This window comes from Oratosquilla oratoria, chromosome 8 (assembly GCF_046742065.1).
Source record: "Oratosquilla oratoria isolate Oo_2021 chromosome 8, ASM4674206v1, whole genome shotgun sequence".
Taxonomy (NCBI): domain Eukaryota; kingdom Metazoa; phylum Arthropoda; class Malacostraca; order Stomatopoda; family Squillidae; genus Oratosquilla; species Oratosquilla oratoria.
In genome coordinates, this window is record NC_134784.1 from 20,428,769 (window position 1) to 20,448,994 (window position 20,226).

The window sequence follows — 20,226 nt, forward strand, 5'->3', positions numbered from 1 at the left end:
GAGGTACAAAGAAAAGAGAAAAGAAGTAAAGCATAAGATAAAGGGGGCAAAGAGGAGAGCAGATGTGAAATGGTGTTAGAGTATGACAAAAATTTTAAAGTAGTAAAAAGACGTTTTGGAAAGAAATTAAAAGAGGAAGAGGAGGCAAATCAAATAGAGAAGGTAAAAGGTGCAGATGGAGAGATGACAATGGAAGCGACAGCAGTAAGAGGAAGATGAGCAGAGTATTTTAGGGAATTGTTAAATGTGAAGAAGGATAGGGAGGGAAGGGTAGTTGCAGTAGAAAGCACTAAGAAAATGACAGTGATGAGTGAGGAAAATGGAGGAGAAATAAGGAAAGATACAATGAAGGTAGTTGTTAAGATGATGAGAGCAGGTAAGGCACATGGGTTGGATGGGTGTCATGCAGAATGTCTAAAAAAGAGAGGTATATTGATGGTGGACTGGCTGGTGAGGTTATTTAATGTTTGTTTAAGAGAGGGTAGAGTGCCAGAGGACTGGAGTAGTGCCTGTATAGCTGCACTGTACAAGGGAAAAGGGGACAAGTGTGAGTGTAGTAGTTTCAGAGGGACCAGTTTGTTAAGTATAGTTGGGAAGGCTTATGGGAGGGTTTTGATTGAGAGGATTAGGAGAGGAACAGAGGGTGAGGAACAGTGTGGGTTTAGGGTAGTGTGGGTTTAGGGCATGTAGGGGTTGTGTGGATTAGATTTTTGTGGTAAGACATATGTGAGAAAGCTTTAGAAAAAGGTAAGGAGTTTTTGGCGGACTTTTTGGATTTGGAAAAGGCTTATGACAGGGTAGACAGGAAGGCACTGTGGGAGGTATTACAGATATATGGGATAGGAGAAAAGCTGTTAAGAGCAGTCAAGAATATTTAAGAGAGTAGTAGAGCCTGTGTTAGAATCAGATATGGATAGAGTGGTTTGAGGTAAAGTTGGGATTTCATCAGGGATGTATTATGTTGCTTTGGCTTTTCAATTTATACATGGATGGGGTGGTGCAAGAGGTAAATGCAAGGGTCAGGGATTGAAGATAGTTAAAGAAAATGGAGAAAAATGGGAGATAAGCCAGTTGTTGCTTGCTGATGACACTGCACTTATGGCAGGATCAGAGGAGGAATTGAAGAAGTTGTTGATGGAGTGTGGGAGGGTGTGCAAAAGAAGGAAGTTGAAAATAAATGTGGGTAAAAGTAAGGTGATGAGATGTACAAGGGAAGAAAGTGGCAGCAGACTGGAAATGAGTATTAAGGGAGAGAGACTGGAGGAAATGGATAGTTTTAGATACTTGGGTGTGAACGTGGTGGGAAAGGGAGTAATGGAGGTGAGGGTAGAATATGGATTGAGAGAAGCAAGTAAATACCTTGGGGGATTAAAAAATGTAATGAGAAATAGACATTTGGGAATGGATGCTAAGAGGAGATTGTATGAAGGAATGATTGTACCAACAGCACTGTATGGGGCAGAAACATGGAACATAAGAGAGGAAGAGAGAAGGTGTTTGAGATGATGTGTCTGAGAAGTATGATAGGGGTTACTAGGCTGGATAGAGTGAGAAATGAGGAGGTGAGGAGAGCAGGGGTGGAAAGGGAGTTGGGAGATAGGGTTGATGAAAGAGTATTGGGATGGTTTGAAGACATGGAAAGAATGAGTGATGAAACATTGGTAAAAGAGGTGTGAAAGGCAGAGGTGGATGGAGTGAACCTGTGGGGGCAACCACGGATGAGATGGATGGATGGATGGGGTAAAAGGGACATTGGGAAAGAGGGGAATGTCTGTTGAGGAAGGACAGAAGACAGAAGATAGGGGTGAATGGAGAATGGTTGTGTATGGATGATGCTGTGATGCATGAAAGGGAGTGGGTGGGCAATGGGGGGGGGGGTGAAGGAGTATGTGTGAAAAATAATTTGATGCAGCCCGAAGGGATTTCTTCCTGTCTTCTCTTTTTCTGCATGAGTGGACAGAGAGGGAAGGTCACTGATTAAATTAAGCAGCCTTGCTGTGGATGTGCTGTGCTTTGTGACACTGCTTCTGACCAAGGGCAATGGGCAAGATGCAGGGATGATCCATCATCCAGGAGGAGCCAAGATAAGAGGGAGGGAGGGAGGGGGGTGAATGGGGGTGTGGAGTGTGTGGGGATGGAATGGATGGGAGTGGATTTTATGCCTTTAATTTTTTTGGCTACCTCACTTGTAAGGGGGAAAAAGCCTTTGGTATATGCATTTACCTAGTTGTATTTTGCAGGAGGAGAGCTATGCTTGTAGTGACCCGCAGTTGTATCTTTCTGCATCCAGTTCTTTCTTAAACTCATGTATAATTTTAGCACTCACTGTTTCCTCTTTCAGTTTGTTCCATGTATTACTCTGTGTGAAAAGCTGTTTTTTCTTTTTAGATTTCTTCTGTAACTGTCTTTAAGTTTCTTCTCGTGTCCTCTTGTATTTCTTCTGTCCCATTTTAGTAGGTCATCCCTATCAAGAATTTCCATCACTTTCATAATTGTGTAGATGGTTAACAAATCACTTCCTTCTCTTTTTTGTTCCAGGGTTTACAAGTTAATTTGTCCAATCTCTGTTCATCTGTCAACTTGCAAAGTGTTGGTACCATCTTTGTCACTGCTCTTTGAATTCTTTCTAGTTCCTTTACGTTTTTTTATTCCAGTTTGGGTCTTACCACTGTAACTGGTATCTTCTTTATCATTTCCTCATCCATGTAGTCAAAGGCCACTTTCATTGATTTTATCAAGTTATAAGTTGCGACACTGCTTCTGACTCAGGGCAGTGGACAAGAGGCAGGGATGACCCATCATCCAGGAGGTGCCAAGATAAGAGGGAGGGAAGAGGGTGGAGGGGAGTGGAGTATGTAGGGGATGGAATGGGTGGGAGTGGTTTCTATGCCTTTTTCTTTTGGCTACCTCCAGTGTACGGGGGGAAAAGCCTTTGGTATATGTATGTACAAGTTTTTCCAACTATTTTGTTAACTCGTTTGTCTGGTGTCATGTCATTTGAGATAATTACTCCTATGTCCCTTTCTAAGTTTACTTTTATAACTTCTTTTGTGCTAATTTCAAATTGACCCGATATTCTATTTTTCCTTTTTCCAAATTCCATACTGCATTTCTTAATGTTGAAATTCACTTCATTCTTTTTACTCCATTTCCAGACTTTGTCCAGGTCTTCTTGAAAAGATTTGCAATCTTCTTCTGTACTTACTCTCTTCAATAGTTTTGCATCATCTGCAAAAAAGTTCATATAACATTCCACGCCTTCATCCATGTTGTTTATATAAACAGCAAACATTATTGGAGCCAATACAGAGCCTTGAGGGACTCCACTTATCATATCTACCCAATTTGAGTTCTTATCTCTAAGTACCACCCTCAAGAAATCTTTCATCCATTCCAATAATTTTCTTTGTATTCCACCTATTGTTTCAATTTTTTTTAGTAGCTTTATGTGTGGTACTTTGTCAAAAGCCTTTTGTAAGTGCCAAATCATCTCCTTGTATTATTTCTATTAATCTTGAGTAAAAGCATATTAAGTTTGTAGTACATGATCTTCCACTTCTAAATCCAAATTGTTTGGGGCTTAGTATGTTGTTCTCTTCCAAGTGTTTAATCCATTTATTTTTAATAACTCTTTCACATATTTTTGCAATTGTGCTTGTAAGGGACACCGGTCTATAGTTTGTTGGATTTTCTTTGTCTCCTTCTTTGTATATTGGTACAATGTTTGCACTTTTCCAATCTTGTGGCACCCTTCCTTCTTTGAGTGAGAAGTCAATTATGTTGTGTATTTTATTAGTAAATTCATCTATACACTCTCTCAATATCCAGTTCGCTATTCCATCAGGTCCATATGACTTTCTGATGTCAGGGTTCTTTATTTGGTCCCTTAATTCTGTTTCACTGTTTTTTCTTTCATTTTGAGGGATCCTTCTCGCTGCCCTTCATCCCATATTTGTGAGCTTTCAATTGTAAATACAGACTTAAAGTGTCTGGTTATTACTTCAGCCATTTCTACATCTTCTATATATTCTTTGCTTCCTTTATGAAAACTACGGTTTAACATTTCAGAAATTACATTTGAGAACTTACCGGTCACCTTTGTTTCAACCAGCGTAGATTCTCTAAATGTAGATGCTTTAGAAATTCTAAAATTCTTGAAGGCATTCTGAACTGAAGACGTGATTCATTGGTTAGAGGTTTCCAAAAAAGAAGTCCTTCTTCGTCCTGAGCTCAGGGTAATCTGATCACTGTTCTGACGTTAGTGCACACAGTGTTCCAAGGGACTCTTACGAGTTCGAAAAGAGCTCAGAAGGCGGGTTAATATTTACTTTAAGGAATTTCTCAAAGTTAATTCCCCATTTATTAAACCAAAATTGTTACATTGATTTGATAGACAAAATAAAGAGGAGGGGAGTTTAATTGTATCTTATTTAAAGTTACGATAGGCGTGGTACAAAGTTTCAGGAAAGGCTCCTGAACCAAACAAAATAACACTTTGAGGGAAAGTTTCCCGTACTAAGGTAAACACTAAAATTCCCAATAACAATTACCACAACCTCTCCGACAACAAAAAGAAAGTACTTAATGAATACAACACTTTCGAGGAAAATTTACAATAACCTTTTAAGAGCTAGAGATCTTACTTGGTCCCTAGAGGATGGCGCAGTCTTACGAGAAGGTCTCAAAGAGGTAGGTTCTGGAGCGACACAGTCGTTTTCCGAAGAAATAACCTCCTCCGAGTTTGAGTCCTCTTCAAAGGGCTCCAACTCGCTAGCCTGCAAAATAGGATCCCCAGGATATTCATCCTCATGACAGGAATGTAACTCAGCATGGAGCTCTAGAGGGATTAAAAGTCTAATGTTAACTTTGATAGTTTCCATCGGGCTTAATGACAGAGACTGTATGTATCACATGGTCTTGGTCAGGAAAAGTTTCAACTACATGAACTAAGGGCCAGAAGGGTCTGGTTTTGAAAGGCAGTTTTAAAAAAGCAATGTCACCCTTTTCCCAGCTTCTAGAACTGTGGTGCACAGCTCTATCCCTTTCCCTTAAGCTGACCAAGTACTCTGTCAGTCATCGTTTCTTAAACTCTTCATAAAAATAATCCCTACAATCCATGACTAAGTTAAGAAGAGAAGGATAGTCTTCTCCTGATTCCCATTCAGGGACTTGTTTCCAAGTCGCCGAACATCAAGGAAGGAATGGTCCTTCCTATAAGGAAATGATTAGGGGTAATAACATCTACTTCGTTCTCACAGGAACGATAAGTAAGAGGTCTATTGTTCAAAACTTTTTGAACATCGGACAAAAGAGTGGTAATCTCTGCCAGGGAAGGAACAGACCTACCCAATACCTTATAGAGACATTGTTTCACTGTCTGAATCAACCTTTCCCATGTGGCACCATAACAGGCAGCATAAACAGGGATGGTTCTATGCTGAACAGGGGAAGTTTTAAACTTCTCTTCAAATTCAGAAGATGATAGAAGTTGTCCAATAATACTTCCCACTTGTATAAAGGATTTGGCATTATCAGAATAAACTACTGAAGGAATTCCATCTGTTAGTAAATCTAATGAAAGCCAAAATGAACTCAGCAGTGGGCATAGAATCCACAACTTCCAAATGGACAGCTCTAGTATTAAAACAAGTAAATATCAAAATGTAAGCCTTGACTTCATCTCCATTTCTGTCTCTAACAAATAAATACCCCATGTAATCCACACCAGTATAGGCAAAAGGCACACTTAAATTTACTCTAGAGACAGGTAAAGAGGAAGGAGAAAGATAGTTAACAGCACGGGAATTATATTTCTTACAAACTATACAACCCTTCAAAATGCTTAAAACAGCTTGTCTGGCTTTAAAGATCCACAATCCATGCATGCGAAGGAAATTAAGAGTAGCTTGCAGTCCCATGTGCATTACTTGGCAATGAGCAAATAATATCAAGAGTTTAGTCAAATGATGGGATTTGGACAAAAAAAGGGGATTCACTACCTCATATTTGAGGTCAATGTTCTTGTCAATTCTGCCCTTGGACCTTATGAAACCATTCTTGTCCATGAACAAGTTCAGTGGCAATTCTAGGGGGGGGGGGTGAGGCCATGCCCTCCCCCCAGTTTTTCAGCTGGCCCCCCTATTTTTTTTGCATATCCTATTTTTGAATTATATATACACATATATATACATATACATATTATATATATATATTATATATATATATTATATATATATATATATATATATATATATATAATACTGATAACCCACTTTCGGAGAACATACATACATACATATACCAAGGCTTTTTCCCCTTACAAGGGAAGTAGCCAAAAAGGAAAAGGCATAAAATCATTTCCACCCATTCCACCCCTGAATACACTCCACCCCCCCTCATCTGAGCACCTCACTTTCGGAGAAGAATAAGCGAAAGTATAAGATCTGTATATTTCGATCACTAACTGTGATCCTCTTCAGCAGATGTGAATTACAGAGTAGAGAACAATGTGTATTTATACAGAAGTAGTGAGGTAAGCAGGAAGGGACAGGGGCTCAGGTCACATGTCCGGCGTTGCATGGACCTTGGTGGATTTTGTCCACTGCTAATGTAGAAGGTAACATTTTATTTATTGCAAATGAAGATATACAATCTGGTGACCATTGACCATAAGAAATATTATAATTTGGAAAATTATTTATCAAAGAGGATTCTACCATTTTTCTTCTGAAACTGCATTTAGATTTGTAAATTATTTCAGTATCATTCCAATTTATCTGATGGTTTTTGTTGGCGACATGCTGAAATACAAAGGAATTTTCCTGCCCATATTTTACAGAGTTCTTGTGTTCTTTGACCCTGGTGGTAAGGTCTCTACCCGTTTGTCCCCAATATACATCCTTGCAATCTAAACAAGGTAACTTATAAACTCCTGGAGTTGTATTACTCTTGGATCTATGATGTATATTGACAACTTTACTGAACAAGTTGTTAGGATAATTGAAGATAAAATTTACTTTTTCTTTTGGTAACAAATGAGACAAGTCATTAATTGATTTATTATAAGGTAATTTTATACAACTATTATCCTACTTATGATTCATGGCAGAATGAGAATCTGATTTGTAAAAACTAATTTTGGCCTTACTAAGGGCTTTTTGTAAAAACCATGGCCCCCCCAGTTTTTCAGTTGGCCCTCCCACTTTCATAGTCCTAGAATTGCCACTGAACAAGTTCATTTGACTTACTAAAGGAGGTATGTCATTAGTATTGGAGTTCTGTAAATAAGCCATTTCAGTAGGGAAGGAATCCCTTTGCATTATACCCATCAAATAATTAGAAGCGACCTTAACTGAGTCAGCATTAGACTGCTTAAACAAAAAGACAGCCTTAAAGATCAAAGAAGTGTGATGTAAAAGTTTGCTGTAAGAAGAAAGCTTTAAGACATCAATTAGAGGAGGAGTGTCAACTTGCACAACAGCCGCATTGACAATGTCTCCCTTGATGCTGGAGGGAATACATCCCAAGTGACCCTTCGGCCATGTATGAGGTGGCAACATTAACCATTCTGGTCCATAAACCCACCAATCAAATTTTTCCTTGAACACCTTAGCACCGCAAGGTTTGGTTATAAAATCAGCCATATTATGTTCAGAAGGAATATAGGTATAGGAAATAGGAGTATACTTAGCTTTGAAATTTTCCTAAAGATTGGAAATATCCTTCAATCTATTATTAACAAATATATTCTTCTTAGGAGCTTTGTTGGTCAGGATCCAAGAAAGAGCAACTTGACTATCAACAAGGAGTACAACAGAATCAACCAGTGGGGGAGACACCACTCCTTCCACAAAAATAGTTTTGAGGCATTTTAAAGATAGTAAAGCTGCCATAACCTTCAAAGACGGTAATGTTCTTTGTTTAATAGGAGCCACCTTGACCTTGGCAAGTAGAAGAGAGCCATTAGACTCCCTTAACTCTCTTCTTTCTTGCCCTACATAGATGGCACATCCATAGGCTTCCTTAGAAGCATCAGCAAAAACAAATAACTTAAGGGGAGATTCAGAACACAAAGTTTTCCTTTTAACCCATTGACGACGGGTATCATGTATACATGTCATAGCAGAATTGCCACAGACGACGGGAGCATGTATAGGTGACATGACACTTGCCGACGGGGAAGTCATCCATAGCTGCACGAGTTGTTTTGGTACTAACGCCGGGCAACATGTATTGATGATTTCTCTACCGAAACGACGGGATATCATACATGCATGCCATATTTTTTATTTATTTATTTATTTATTTTTTATCTATTTATTTATTTTATTTATTTATTATTTATTTTTTATTCGTTCTACTTATTGTTCCCCCCATCCCTCTCCTCCTCCACCTCCCACACGCGAACCTGAAACAGTGGGGAGGGGGGGATGGAGGGTATGCTCCCCCCCTATCCCATGGGAGGGGGGATTCCCTCCTCTACCCCCGTTTCTCTCCTCCTCCACCTCCCATACACGAACTGGAGCCAATGGGGAGGGGGGGGAGGGGGGTATGATTCCTAACTCCATTTGCCCCCCAAAACCCCCCCCCCATCCCACTTTCCTTACACCAATTAGTGAAGGGGATATCATGGGAGGGGGGTATGCTTCCTAACTCCATTTCCCCTCCTACCCCCCCTACCCCCCAACCGAGGTTACAACAGGAGATCCTAGGCCTCTCTCGCCACTCGCTAGCCTGACATCATGCCACGCAAGCAACTCTCAACCGCTGCCTCAACCCCTGCCTGTTCTGGTGCTGACCCTGGTTCAGCTCAGCCTTCCACTTCTGGTCTTAGAGCCAAGAAGAGGACCCAGCGTCTTTCAACCCCTAGGCCTGACTCTTATGTTGACGACCCGGCAATTGCTACTCGACCTCCTCCTGCCTCAACCTCAACCCCTGCCCGTTCTGGGGCTGACCCTGGCTCAGGTCAGCCTTCCACTTCTGGAGTTAGAGCCAAGAAGAGGACCCGACGACCTTCAACCCCTAGACCTGACTCTGACTCGGAGGTAGACGACCCGGCACCTGTTACTCGTCCTCCTGCTACATCTCAACAACCTGCCACAAATGTAAGTGTGAAAATTTATGTTTGAAATGTAATTATTTTGATTGTAATATAAATGTGTGACAGTTTTCACATACACGTGCGAGATGCATATTTTATGTGATCTATTTTGTATATTTCAGGTCCCAGACTCTGACTTGGAGCTGGATACAGGGGGTGACGATGTCTTGCAGCTTCGGTCGGACAACTCTTCGTCAGAAGAAGAGGAGTGGTCTGACTTGGATTATGTGGACTTCACCCCATCAGACAACGACCCTAACACCTCGCAGGATTCAATCCCATCTGACGTCCCTCTTGCCAATATTCGTCAGGAAATGTTCAAGAGGAATGCTCCCGGGACCCCATCCTTCGTGTGGAAAAAGGCACAAAATATCCCACGGGTGAATGGTTTTTCAGCCTATCCAGGTGTAACACCATCCCTGGATGAGGAATCATCTGCCTGGGATATTTTTAGGACCCTCTTCCCAGACCATCTGTTGGACATCATGGCTGATGAAACAAACAGATATGCTCAGCAGCACCCACCCACCAGTTCCAGCCACATGAAGGATTGGGAGCCCATAACACCAAGGGACATAAGGACGTTTATGGGATTGAAGATGTTGATGGGCATCCACAGGCTCCCAGACCAGCGGGACTACTGGTCGAAAGACGAGTACTTGGGAGTCAACATTTTTAGAAAAAGTATGCCTCGAGATACTTTTAGTAAGATTGCCACCCACCTGCACTTCACCAACAACGAGGAACAACCCGATAATGACAAGCTCTGGAAGCTCCGCCCCGTCATTGATACCTTCACCGAGACGTTCCGTTCAGCCTACGTGCCCAGCAGAGAAATCACAGTTGATGAGTCCATCCTGCGGTACCGAGGGCGTCACCACGCAATTCAGTACAACCCCACCAAGAGGGGCCGCTTTGGCTTCAAAGCCTATAAGCTCTGCGTGAGTGACGGTCCAGCAGCTGGCTACACATGCTCCTTCAAAATATATATGGGGCAGGAGGACAGGGGAGATGTGCCAACCTCCCAGAAAGTTGTCGTCCAACTGATGGAGTGTGCCAGACTGTTGGATAAGGGGTATAATTTGTACTTGGACAACTGGTACAGTTCCCCTTCCCTCTACCACTACCTGCAGTCCAGGAGGACAAACGTGGTGGGCACTGTACGGCTGAACCGTAAATACATGCCACGTGATCTGGAGGCCAATAGGCGGGGTGATATTGACTTCCGATCCAGTAAAACCGGGATGTTGGCACTCCAGTGGAAGGACAAGAGAGTTGTCACCATGCTCTCCACTGTTCACACCAGTGAGACTACAGAAGCCGGCCAGGACAGGAGAGGGAACGTGAAAGTAAAACCGAAGGCAGTGGTGGACTACTGCAACGGTATGAAGGGGGTCGACCTCTCCGACCAGCTGGCAAAGTATTATGCTATCCCCAGGAAGGTAAACAAGTGGTATATCAAGCTTTTTTACCATTTGCTTGATTGCCTCGTAGTGAATACGTACTGTCTGTACAAGCAGCTGGGTGGAACATCATCCCAGAAAAATATGAGGCTTGGCCTGGTGGATAGACTACTGAACTTTGACCGTCGGAGAGGTCGCTCCAGAACCCCCTCGGTCCCTCCATCTGCCAACGGTATGGACACGCGGGTCCATATCCTGGTGGACACACCTGGCCGGAAGTTCCGACGCTGCCATGGCTGCTGGGAGCAGTCAAAGAAGAGGAAGATGGTGAGGTATATGTGCAGGGAGTGTAACCTCAGCTTCTGCCCTGCCTTCTGCTTCAACCACCACCACGGCCTCCAATAGCACAGGTTGACGTGCAGGTGGGAGGCAGCTAATAGAATAGGATAGATTTTTTTTTTTATAGGTTTAGTGGATAGGGACCTCTCAGATGGAATGAACCTTGACGTGGTTGAGAGGCTGAGTAACCAATATGGTAAAACATATTGGTGAAACCAATACATTCCAAATAGTATATAAAACAATCCATGTATTCAACTAAATAAAGATTTTCTGTTCTCGAGAGAGTGTCGCTATTGAAGAGGATGAGCTAAAGAATAGAAGATGGATTGACAGTTCAGAGGTCTTTGGCGGAGAAGAAGAAGAAGAAGAAGAAAATGATGAGAACCAAAAGCCGAACAGAAAACGGGTGGAAAAATTTGACGTAAAACACTGTCCCAAACGACGGGATGACATCTATAAATGCATAAACAATAAATCAATTTGCTGTAATGTTTACAGGCTTCAGTAAAAGACAAAATAGTATTAGACAATTTCATATTGTAATATATCTAGTACTTGATAATAAATTATATAATATATTATATAATGTATCATTATCATGGCCGATTCTCAAGTAATATGCCTCATAAACTCAACCTTATCAACCTCGAAAGTATTTTATATACAAAGCTGTATCGCCAAAGAAGGCAAACAGACACGAAAGGAAATTATTGTGTGAGGACTATACAATGTCGTCCGCCACTGTAGAGCGCCGGCATGAGCGTTACCGCTCGTTTTCTGTTGCCCGGAATACGGTGCTGCCAAGCCTACACCCGCCCCGTCGTCAATGGGTTAAAGGATAAGTCATTAACCTCCCTAAAGTTTTTGCATAACTTCTTCCATCTTGTAAGCAACTCGCTATCCAATTTCAAATCCCAATCTACCATTTTTTGGCACATCTCTCTAATAAGAATTTTTCCTTGTAATAACACAGGAGAAAAAAGACCTAATGGATCAAATATAGAAGCCAAAGAAGACAAAACTTGTCTTTTGGTTGAGGCATCTTTGTTAAGGGAAACATCCTTGATTCTTAAGGTATCATAATTTTTATTATAAATATATCCCAACACCTTTACCTCTTCCTTATTGCAAATGAATTCTTGTTCAAGAACAGAAAGAACAGAAGTCTGGTTGCATGTCCACTCCCTGAGAGGTAAACCTCCATTAAGCATGATCTCATTAATCCTCTCGACCATAGCAGGGAAGGAACGAAATTCATTGGTAGTGTAGACCAGATTGTCTACATACAATTCATCCTTAATTAAGGAGGCAGTTAGAGTGTCGGGCTGCATGGAAAGATGATGTTGTATAATGAAGTTCAGAATGAAGGGAGAGCAGATGAAACCAAAAATGATAGTATGATATCTGTAAGGAATATATTGGTCGTTAATCCTCCTAAAGAAACAGAACCTATTACGATCACCCTCACCCTTCAAACGGATCTGCAAGAAGGCTTTCATAATATCTGCTAAAATGACAAAATTGTTGGTTCTGAAGTACAACAAGAGAGAGAGGAGGTTGTTCATCAAATCAACTCCTGGGAATGCAGCTTCATTTAAGGAAGGGGCTTTTCCTATTTTGAGAGAGCAGTTGAAAACAGGTGGCAAGATCATCATTCTTGAGCACATGTCTATGGGGTATAAAAAGTTGGCCAGGGACTCTTTTAGTAACTGGTTCAATAATACCCAAGGTCTCTTGCTGGTCAAACACAGCTTCATACTCTTCCCTAAGGCCCCTTTGCTCAAGCTTGTCATAGACCTTTTGTGCCACTGCCAAGGCTATCTTTAGATTTGAGGGAACAAGGTGCACCAAATCCTTTTTCCACAGGATCTTTACATAATAGTGTCCATCCTCGAAGGAAATGGTCTGTTTAAATTTATCAACTTCCAAAGCATCAATGTCAGGGGTTTGTTCTTCTTTAATGCCAATGTTTTCTTAAGAATAAGAATTATCAAGACCATACTCTACATTAGAGTTAACAAAGACTTCCTGCAAGGGATCAAATTGTAAACTTACTGGTTCTAAACAGAAATTGACAAGTAACTTTTCTTTGCCTAAACTTTTGGGAGGAAAGTATTTAACAGTCCTTTTAGACTGAGTATGGGAAGCTTCCTTCTCAGGTTTCTTTAGAGAAATTCCATTGGCCTTTAAAGACGAACTGTGGAAAATAAGAGAATCCCCATTGTATTCCTCAATACAATTTAACAAATTGACTCCAAGGTCAGATTCAGGATTTATCCCCAAAGGTTCCTCCTTAAATTTGAAACTATCAGAATTTTGTACTTCATTAGAGGGCATTTCAGAAACCCCCTTTATCATTCTCCTTATATAGAAAGGTTTCTCACTAGGAGGGATATATTGAACCCCGGTCCCATATGGAATGAAACCATCACCAAATTTAATAACCTTGCAAGATGGGCTACCATATAAGGGGGCTCTCTCAATAGAAAACTGCTGAAAGTTTTGCAGAATGTCATTTCCAATGATGCCTAAAACCTTCAGCTGATCTCCCTTCACCTTGGGAAAACTAGGGGAAACATAAAATTCATGATTGTTCATACTTTGAAGTACAGAGGTTAATGAAGGAATTTGTATGGAGAAGTTGAACCCCTCTACTGCAAAAAACAAACTAAACAGTTTTAACCCAAAGGGGAGTTTGAGATTTGCAGCATAATTAAAATCCCTTTTATTCATTAGAGGTAAACCAAATGAAGAAACCAACTTGTCCATAGGAGGACTTAAACAAGGTCCTACTCTGTCCTCCAAGAATTCCTTGTTAATAATGGAAAACTGAGCTCCAGTATCTAATAGGAAGAGGCATTAGGCAGTTCTCTTGCCTCTGCTAACAGGAAGGGAAACCAAAAGAACAATTGAATCTGATAAACCATGGAAATTAAACATTTTCCCTTCGGAAAGAGGTAACTTGTTAGCCATAGGACACATGGCTCCATGGTGTTCGGATTTGTTACACACAAAACATTTATAAGGAAGAGCAGCCTTTAACCTGGGGCATTCCAAAGAGTCATGTCCATGATTCAAACATAGGTCACACAGTCCTAATTGAGTTGCTCTAGCTTTTCTGTGTTTAAGGGAAATATAGGAAAAACACTTTGAACTTCCATGGTCAGAAGTGGGGCAAAATCTACATCTGAAGATAGACTTCTTAACGGAATCTGGTTTGACCTTAAATGAGTGACTAACTCCTTTGCTAGAATCAACAGATTTTATCAAGGAATTTTCCTTAAGGTAAAGGGGCTGGTAGCATCACTTCATCTGGGTTTGACGTTAAGGTCGTCAGATCCCATTTTAAGTCTAACTAAAACAGATTGATAAACTTCTTTAAGTTGATTAAAATTGGGGTAATTTGAATTAATCACCCGAGACAATTGAATTAAGAAAAAATTTAGGTAATTTATTTAAAATTAACTTGCTAATCAAAAAGAGGCCCTCGCTTCCAGCCTTAGTAAAGTCAACTCCAATCCCCTTAAGGTCTTGTAGTTTAGAATCTACAGACCTAATGTAACTTTCTAGGTCCTTCAACTTGGAGACCTCAGGTGCATTAGTAATAGAATTTAATACCTTGTCTAAGATCTCCTCCTTATTAAAAAGCAAATCATCAAGAAGAAGGAACACAGTGTCATAATTAGAATCATCCACTGGTAAATTCTCCACTAAGTGAAAAGCCTCACCTCTGAGATACCCTTTTAAATAAATTAATTTCTGACAAAAGGACAAAAGGTAGGGAGGTGCTTAGAGTGAACTCTTTAAATGAAAAGGAAAAGAGGAAGGAGTACAAGAAGAAGCTGAGGGAGGAGTGGGAGGGAGTGAGGGATAGAGTAGAGCTAGGAGTGGAGGAGGAATGGGGATGGTTCAAGGAGGGAGTCACAAAGTGTGCAAAGATGGTGTGTGGAACAAGGACAGGAAGAAATAGAAGGAAGGGTAGTGAATGGTGGGATGAGGAAACAAAGAAGGTTGTAGAAGAGAAGAAGCGAGCTTTCACAGATTGGTTACAAAATAGGACGAGGGAGTCATATGAGAGGTACAAAGAAAAGAAAAGAGAAGTAAAGCAAAAAGTAAAGGAGGCAAAGAGGAGAGCAGATGTGAAATGGGGTAAGAGTATGACAGAAAATTTTGAAAGTAATAAAAAGATGTTCTGGAAAGAAATTAAGAGAGGAAGAGGAGGCAAATCAAGTAGAGAAGAAAAGGTAAATGGTGCAGATGGAGAGATGATAATGGAAGAGAAGGCAGTAAGGGGAAGATGGGCAGAATTTTTTAGGGAGTTGCTAAATGTGAAGGAGGATAGGGAGGGAAAGATAGCTGCAGTGGGAAATGCTAAGAAAATGACCGTGATGAGTGAGGAAAATGGAGGAGAAATAAGGAAGGATGAAGTGAAGGCAGTTGTTAAGATGATGAAAGCAGGTAAGGCACCTGGTCTGGATGGATGCCATGCAGAATGTCTAAAAAAAAGTAGGTACAGTGATGGTGGACTGGCTGGTGATGGTTATTTAATGTTTAGAGAGGGTAGAGTGCCGAGGGACTGGAGGAGTGCCTGTATAGTTCCACTTTACAAGGGAAAAGGGGACAAGTGTGAATGTAGTAGTTTCAGAGGGTTTAGCTTGTTAAGTGTAGTTGGGATGGCTTATGGGAGGATCTTGATTGAGAGGATTAGGAGAGGAACAGAGGGAGTAATTGGTGAGGAACAGTGTGGATTTAGGATGGGTAGGGGTTGTGTAGATCAGATTTTTGTGGTGAGACAGATATGTGAGAAAGCTATATGAAAGGGGAAGGATGTTTTTTGGGCTTTTATGGATCTGGAAAAGGCTTACGACAGGGTAGACAGAAAGGCACTGTGGGAGGTTTTGCGGATATATGAGATAGGAGGAAAGCTTCTAGAAGCTGTCAAGAGTTTTTACGAGAGTAGTAGAGCTTGTGTCAGGATTAGAAATGGAGAGAGTGAGTGGTTCGAGGTAAAAGTGGGACTTCGTCAGGGATGCGTTATGTCGCCCTGGCTGTTCAACTTGTACATGGATGGGGTAGTGCGAGAGATAAATGCAAGGGGGGTGGGTCAGGGATTGGATTGAATTTATGAAATTTGTGGCTATTTGCCACGCGCCGGAGCCAAAGGCCATTCAGCGCATATATGTGAACCAGTTATCTATACATTAAAATACTAATATACAATCTATTTTAGTTATAAAATCATAAAAGTTATTCTATATATTTAAAATATGTAGATGCTATTTTTCACATTCATAACAAGTAAGGTTTACTTCTCTACTCATCTACAACAAACAGAAGTATATCCTAAGCATTCACAACAAACATAAACTATATAATTAAATATCATAAAATAAATTCATCTTTTAAAAATTTGCAAACCTTTCCTACAGGGGCATCCATTCCTAAAATACTTGTTAGCGGTTTATTGGCTAAACTGAATTTTCTTCTTTGATCAGAATAGAGAGGACATTCAGTAAGTATATGCCTCACTGTGATGTTAATATTACAATTGGAGCACTGGGGGACCTGTCTCTCTGCTCCACTAGTTAGGAGGTACTTGTGGGTTAGGTATGTGTGCCCTATACGTAGGTGTGTTAAAACTATGCTGGACCTTCTGTCCATCCCTGTATAGGTCCAGGGGCTGACAGAAGGTCTGATTGATTTTAGTTTAAAATTATTGTTCGTGTTGGACCATTGGTCCTGCCACCTGACCCTACAGTATGATCTAATAAAAAAATTTAGGTCTTCGCAGGGAACCTTTATAGAGCGGGTACCCGGGGTGGAAGCTGCCTGTTTGGCAGCTGTATCAGCTTGCTCATTTCCACGAATTCCCACGTGTGAAGGAACCCAGCAGAACTTTATGTCAACTTGTTTTCGAGAGTGCAGGAGGACCAGCCAATTCTGCACCTCTTGGATAAGTTGATTAGAGGGTATCAATCCTTGTAGCGCTGTCAATGCACTTTGGAAATCACAATAAATAATATATGAATCCTCATTTCTGCTTGTGTTAAAAATAAATTTTAGACAGCTATAGATAGCATAAATTTCTGCATTAAAAATTGAGAATTGATTGGGAAGGCTCTTTTTAATTATTTTTTCTCCAAGGATGATAGCACATCCAGTTCCAGTAGCCGTTTTTGACCCATCAGTGTATACAGCAATCGAGTTTTTGTGTTCAGAAATATGGGCTAAGAAGTTACTTTTCAGTTGAGCACTTGAGTTGATGTTTTTGCTTTCCATTTGGCAAATGTTTATAGGTGGCCTACACCACGGAGGGTATTTTGCAAAAGTGATTTCCATAACTAGAGGAGGAATAAGGCCTACCTCTCTTGTACTATTGTTTAATCTCACTTCAAGGGGCTTAGGCAAAGTAGGTTTAGTGGGTGCTCTGCCGATAGGTTGTTTTATATACTTGTAGTTTGGATTAGAATGTGTAGTTAGTGCTCTTGACATATATCTGAGACCCTGTTCTTCCCTTCAAATGGAAAGAGGGGGAAAACCAGAGTCCACATAAAGACTTTCAACAGGAGAAGTCTTAAAAGCCCCAGTACAAATACGTAGCGCCATGTTGTGTACTACATCCAGTTTTTTCAATAGTGTCTTACATGCTGAGGCATAAACCTGAGAGCCATAATCAATCTTACTTAGGCATATGGTTTGATATAATCTTAATAGTGTAGTACAGTCAGCTCCAAAATTCATGCCACTAACAACTTTAAGAATGTTACATTGTTGTTTGACATTAATTGCTGTCTCATTTATATGGTCAGCAAAAGTTAATTTTTTGTCAAAAACAATTCCTAAATATCTAACTTTGTCTTCATATATTATAATTGAGTCTTCTACAAATAATGTACTTCCCTTTTTTGTGTTCTACAAAAGCGTATAGCTTTAGTTTTTTCGGTAGAGAATATAAATCCTTTGTTATTTGCCCATTTAGTAGCAGCATTAATTGCATTCTGAATTTTGATACAGGCTTCAACTGCAGTAGATTTACTACATATAAAAACAATATCATCTGCGAATGCTTGGCCAATTACTCCGACAGGGAGTTGTTCAAGTAATCCATTATGCTAAATGTAGATCAAAGAGAAGTTTGTGATAAGATTATTGATTGTTTGAATGGACTAAATAATACTAAGCTTAAAAAATTCTTAGATGCTCCAGGTGGAACTGGTAAAACATTTTTACTTAATCTAATATTGGCTAAAAATAAAGTTATTAATGGAAAATGTAGGAAAAAGTATTTCTGTTGCATCATCAGGAATAGCATCAACATTATTAGATGAAGGCAAAACTGTACATTCAATGCTCAAGTTACCATTTTCATCATCAATATCTGATGAATTTACAACATCAATAAGGAAAAATAGTAAATTATGGAACTACATTAAGAATTGTGATCTCATTATTTGGAATGAAGCTGCAATGTCACACAAAAATATGTTGGAAGCAGTTAATAAAACTTTTAAAGAGATTAAAAATAGCAATGATCCATTTGGAAATGTTACAGTACTACTTGCAGGAGATTTCAGACAAATATTACCAGTAGTACCAAGAGGAACAAAAGCTGATGAAATTGATGCCTCAATCAAATCTTCACAATTATGGAATCTATTTGAAAAATTATCTCTAAGGATCAATATGCGAGTTAATTCATTGAACTCAACTGATTTACAGTATTTCGCAAATCAATTGATTGAAATTGGTGTAGATAAAATCAATAGCTGTGATAATAGAATTGCATTACAATTTGGAAACCGAGTATCAACAATAGTAGTATTAATGGAATCAGTTTTTGACAACTTTGAATCTAATTACACAGATATGGACTATCTATCTGAAAGGGCTATACTTGCTACAATAAATGATGATGTTGACTCAATAAATAATGAAATGCTTGAAAAGATCAGTGAACCAATTTATACCTACAATTCAACTGATAAGGCAATAGATACAAATGAAGAAGTTAATTTTCCAGTTGAATTCTTAAACTCATTAGAAATATCTGGAACGCCACCACATTGTCTAAAGCTTAAAATCGGAGCACCTATTATACTGTTAAGAAATCTTAATTCACCTAAGTTATGCAATGGAACAAGAATGGTTGTTATAAGTTTGTCAAATAATGTTATAGAAGCTAAAATACTCAATGGCAAATATAAAGGTGAACAAGTGCTTTTACCAAGGATAAAGCTTATAAATGAAGAGCCAATTCAATTTTCAAGATTGCAATTTCCAGTTAGATTATCATATGCAATGACAATTAATAAATCTCAAGGACAAACATTTAAAAAAATTGGCTTAAATTTAACAAACGAAGTATTTACACATGGACAATTATATGTTGCTGTATCAAGAATAGGAGATCCAAGAAATTTATATTATTATCAAGAAGAGGAGAAGACAAAAAATATAGTCTACAAAGAAATTATCTAGAGATATGATTGCCAATGAAAAAATCATAAAAAAGTAAAAAAAAAAAAAATTACCAACAGTGGCGATAGTAACGTCCCTGCCCATCTTTCCGTCCATACAATGCAGTAATAATAATTTTTAAAATTTCTAAATGTATATCTCCTCTAAGAGTGAATATACAAAAATAAAATCCCCGCTAATTATTGAGTAAATTTCTTTGTATATTTTCTCATAATTTTATGTGAAATATCTGGCGGGTACATTAACAATGTGTTTGAGATGAAGTGTCTGAGAAGTATGATGGGGGTTACTAGGCAGGAAAGGGAGGAGTGGGGGTGGAGGTAGAATGTAGATTGAGAGAAACAAGTAAATGCCTTGATGGATTAAAAATTGCAATGAGAAATAGACATCTGGGAATGGATGCTTAGAGGAGGTTATATGAAGGAGTGATTGTGCCAACAGCACTGTATGCGGCAGAAACATGGAACATAAAAGTGGAGGAGAGAAGGAGTTTGAGATGAAATGTCTGAGAAGTGTGATAGGGGTTACTAGACTAGATAAAGTGAGAAATGAGGAAGTGAGGAGGAGAACAGGGGTGGAAAGGGAGCTGGGAGATAGGGTGGATGAAAGAGTATTAGGATGGTTTGGACACATGGAAAGAATGAGTGAAGAAAGACTAGTAAAGGAGGTATGGAAGGCAGATGTGGAGGGAGTGAAGATGAGGGGACGTCCTAGGATGAGATGGATGGATGGGGTGAAGGGGGCTTTGGGGAAGAGGGGAATGTCGGTTGAGGAAGGACGGGAGAGGACAGAAGACAGGGGTGAATGGAAAATGGTTGTATATGGATGATGTTGTGATGCATGAGGTGGATTGGACGGGGGAATGGGGGTGAGGTAGTGTGTGTTAGCAAAAATTTTTGACGC

General features: G+C 39.8%; 1 protein-coding gene across 7 annotated transcripts in view; it reads right to left on the reverse strand.

Moving 5' to 3' along the window:
- Positions 1–4,595: 4,595 nt before the first annotated feature.
- LOC143027628 (metallo-beta-lactamase domain-containing protein 1-like) overlaps positions 4,596–20,226 on the reverse strand; it is a 37,902-nt gene continuing 22,271 nt past the window's right edge. For 6 of the 7 annotated variants that reach the window (XM_076189005.1, XM_076189003.1, XM_076189008.1 and 3 more), the window contains one exon: positions 4,596–4,775. In XM_076189005.1, the coding sequence (XP_076045120.1) occupies positions 4,611–4,775 (165 nt within the window). In that variant the 3' untranslated portion in view covers positions 4,596–4,610. Of the gene's footprint in view, positions 4,838–20,226 lie in introns of all 7 variants that reach the window. The other variant, XM_076189004.1, reaches the window with a different exon arrangement.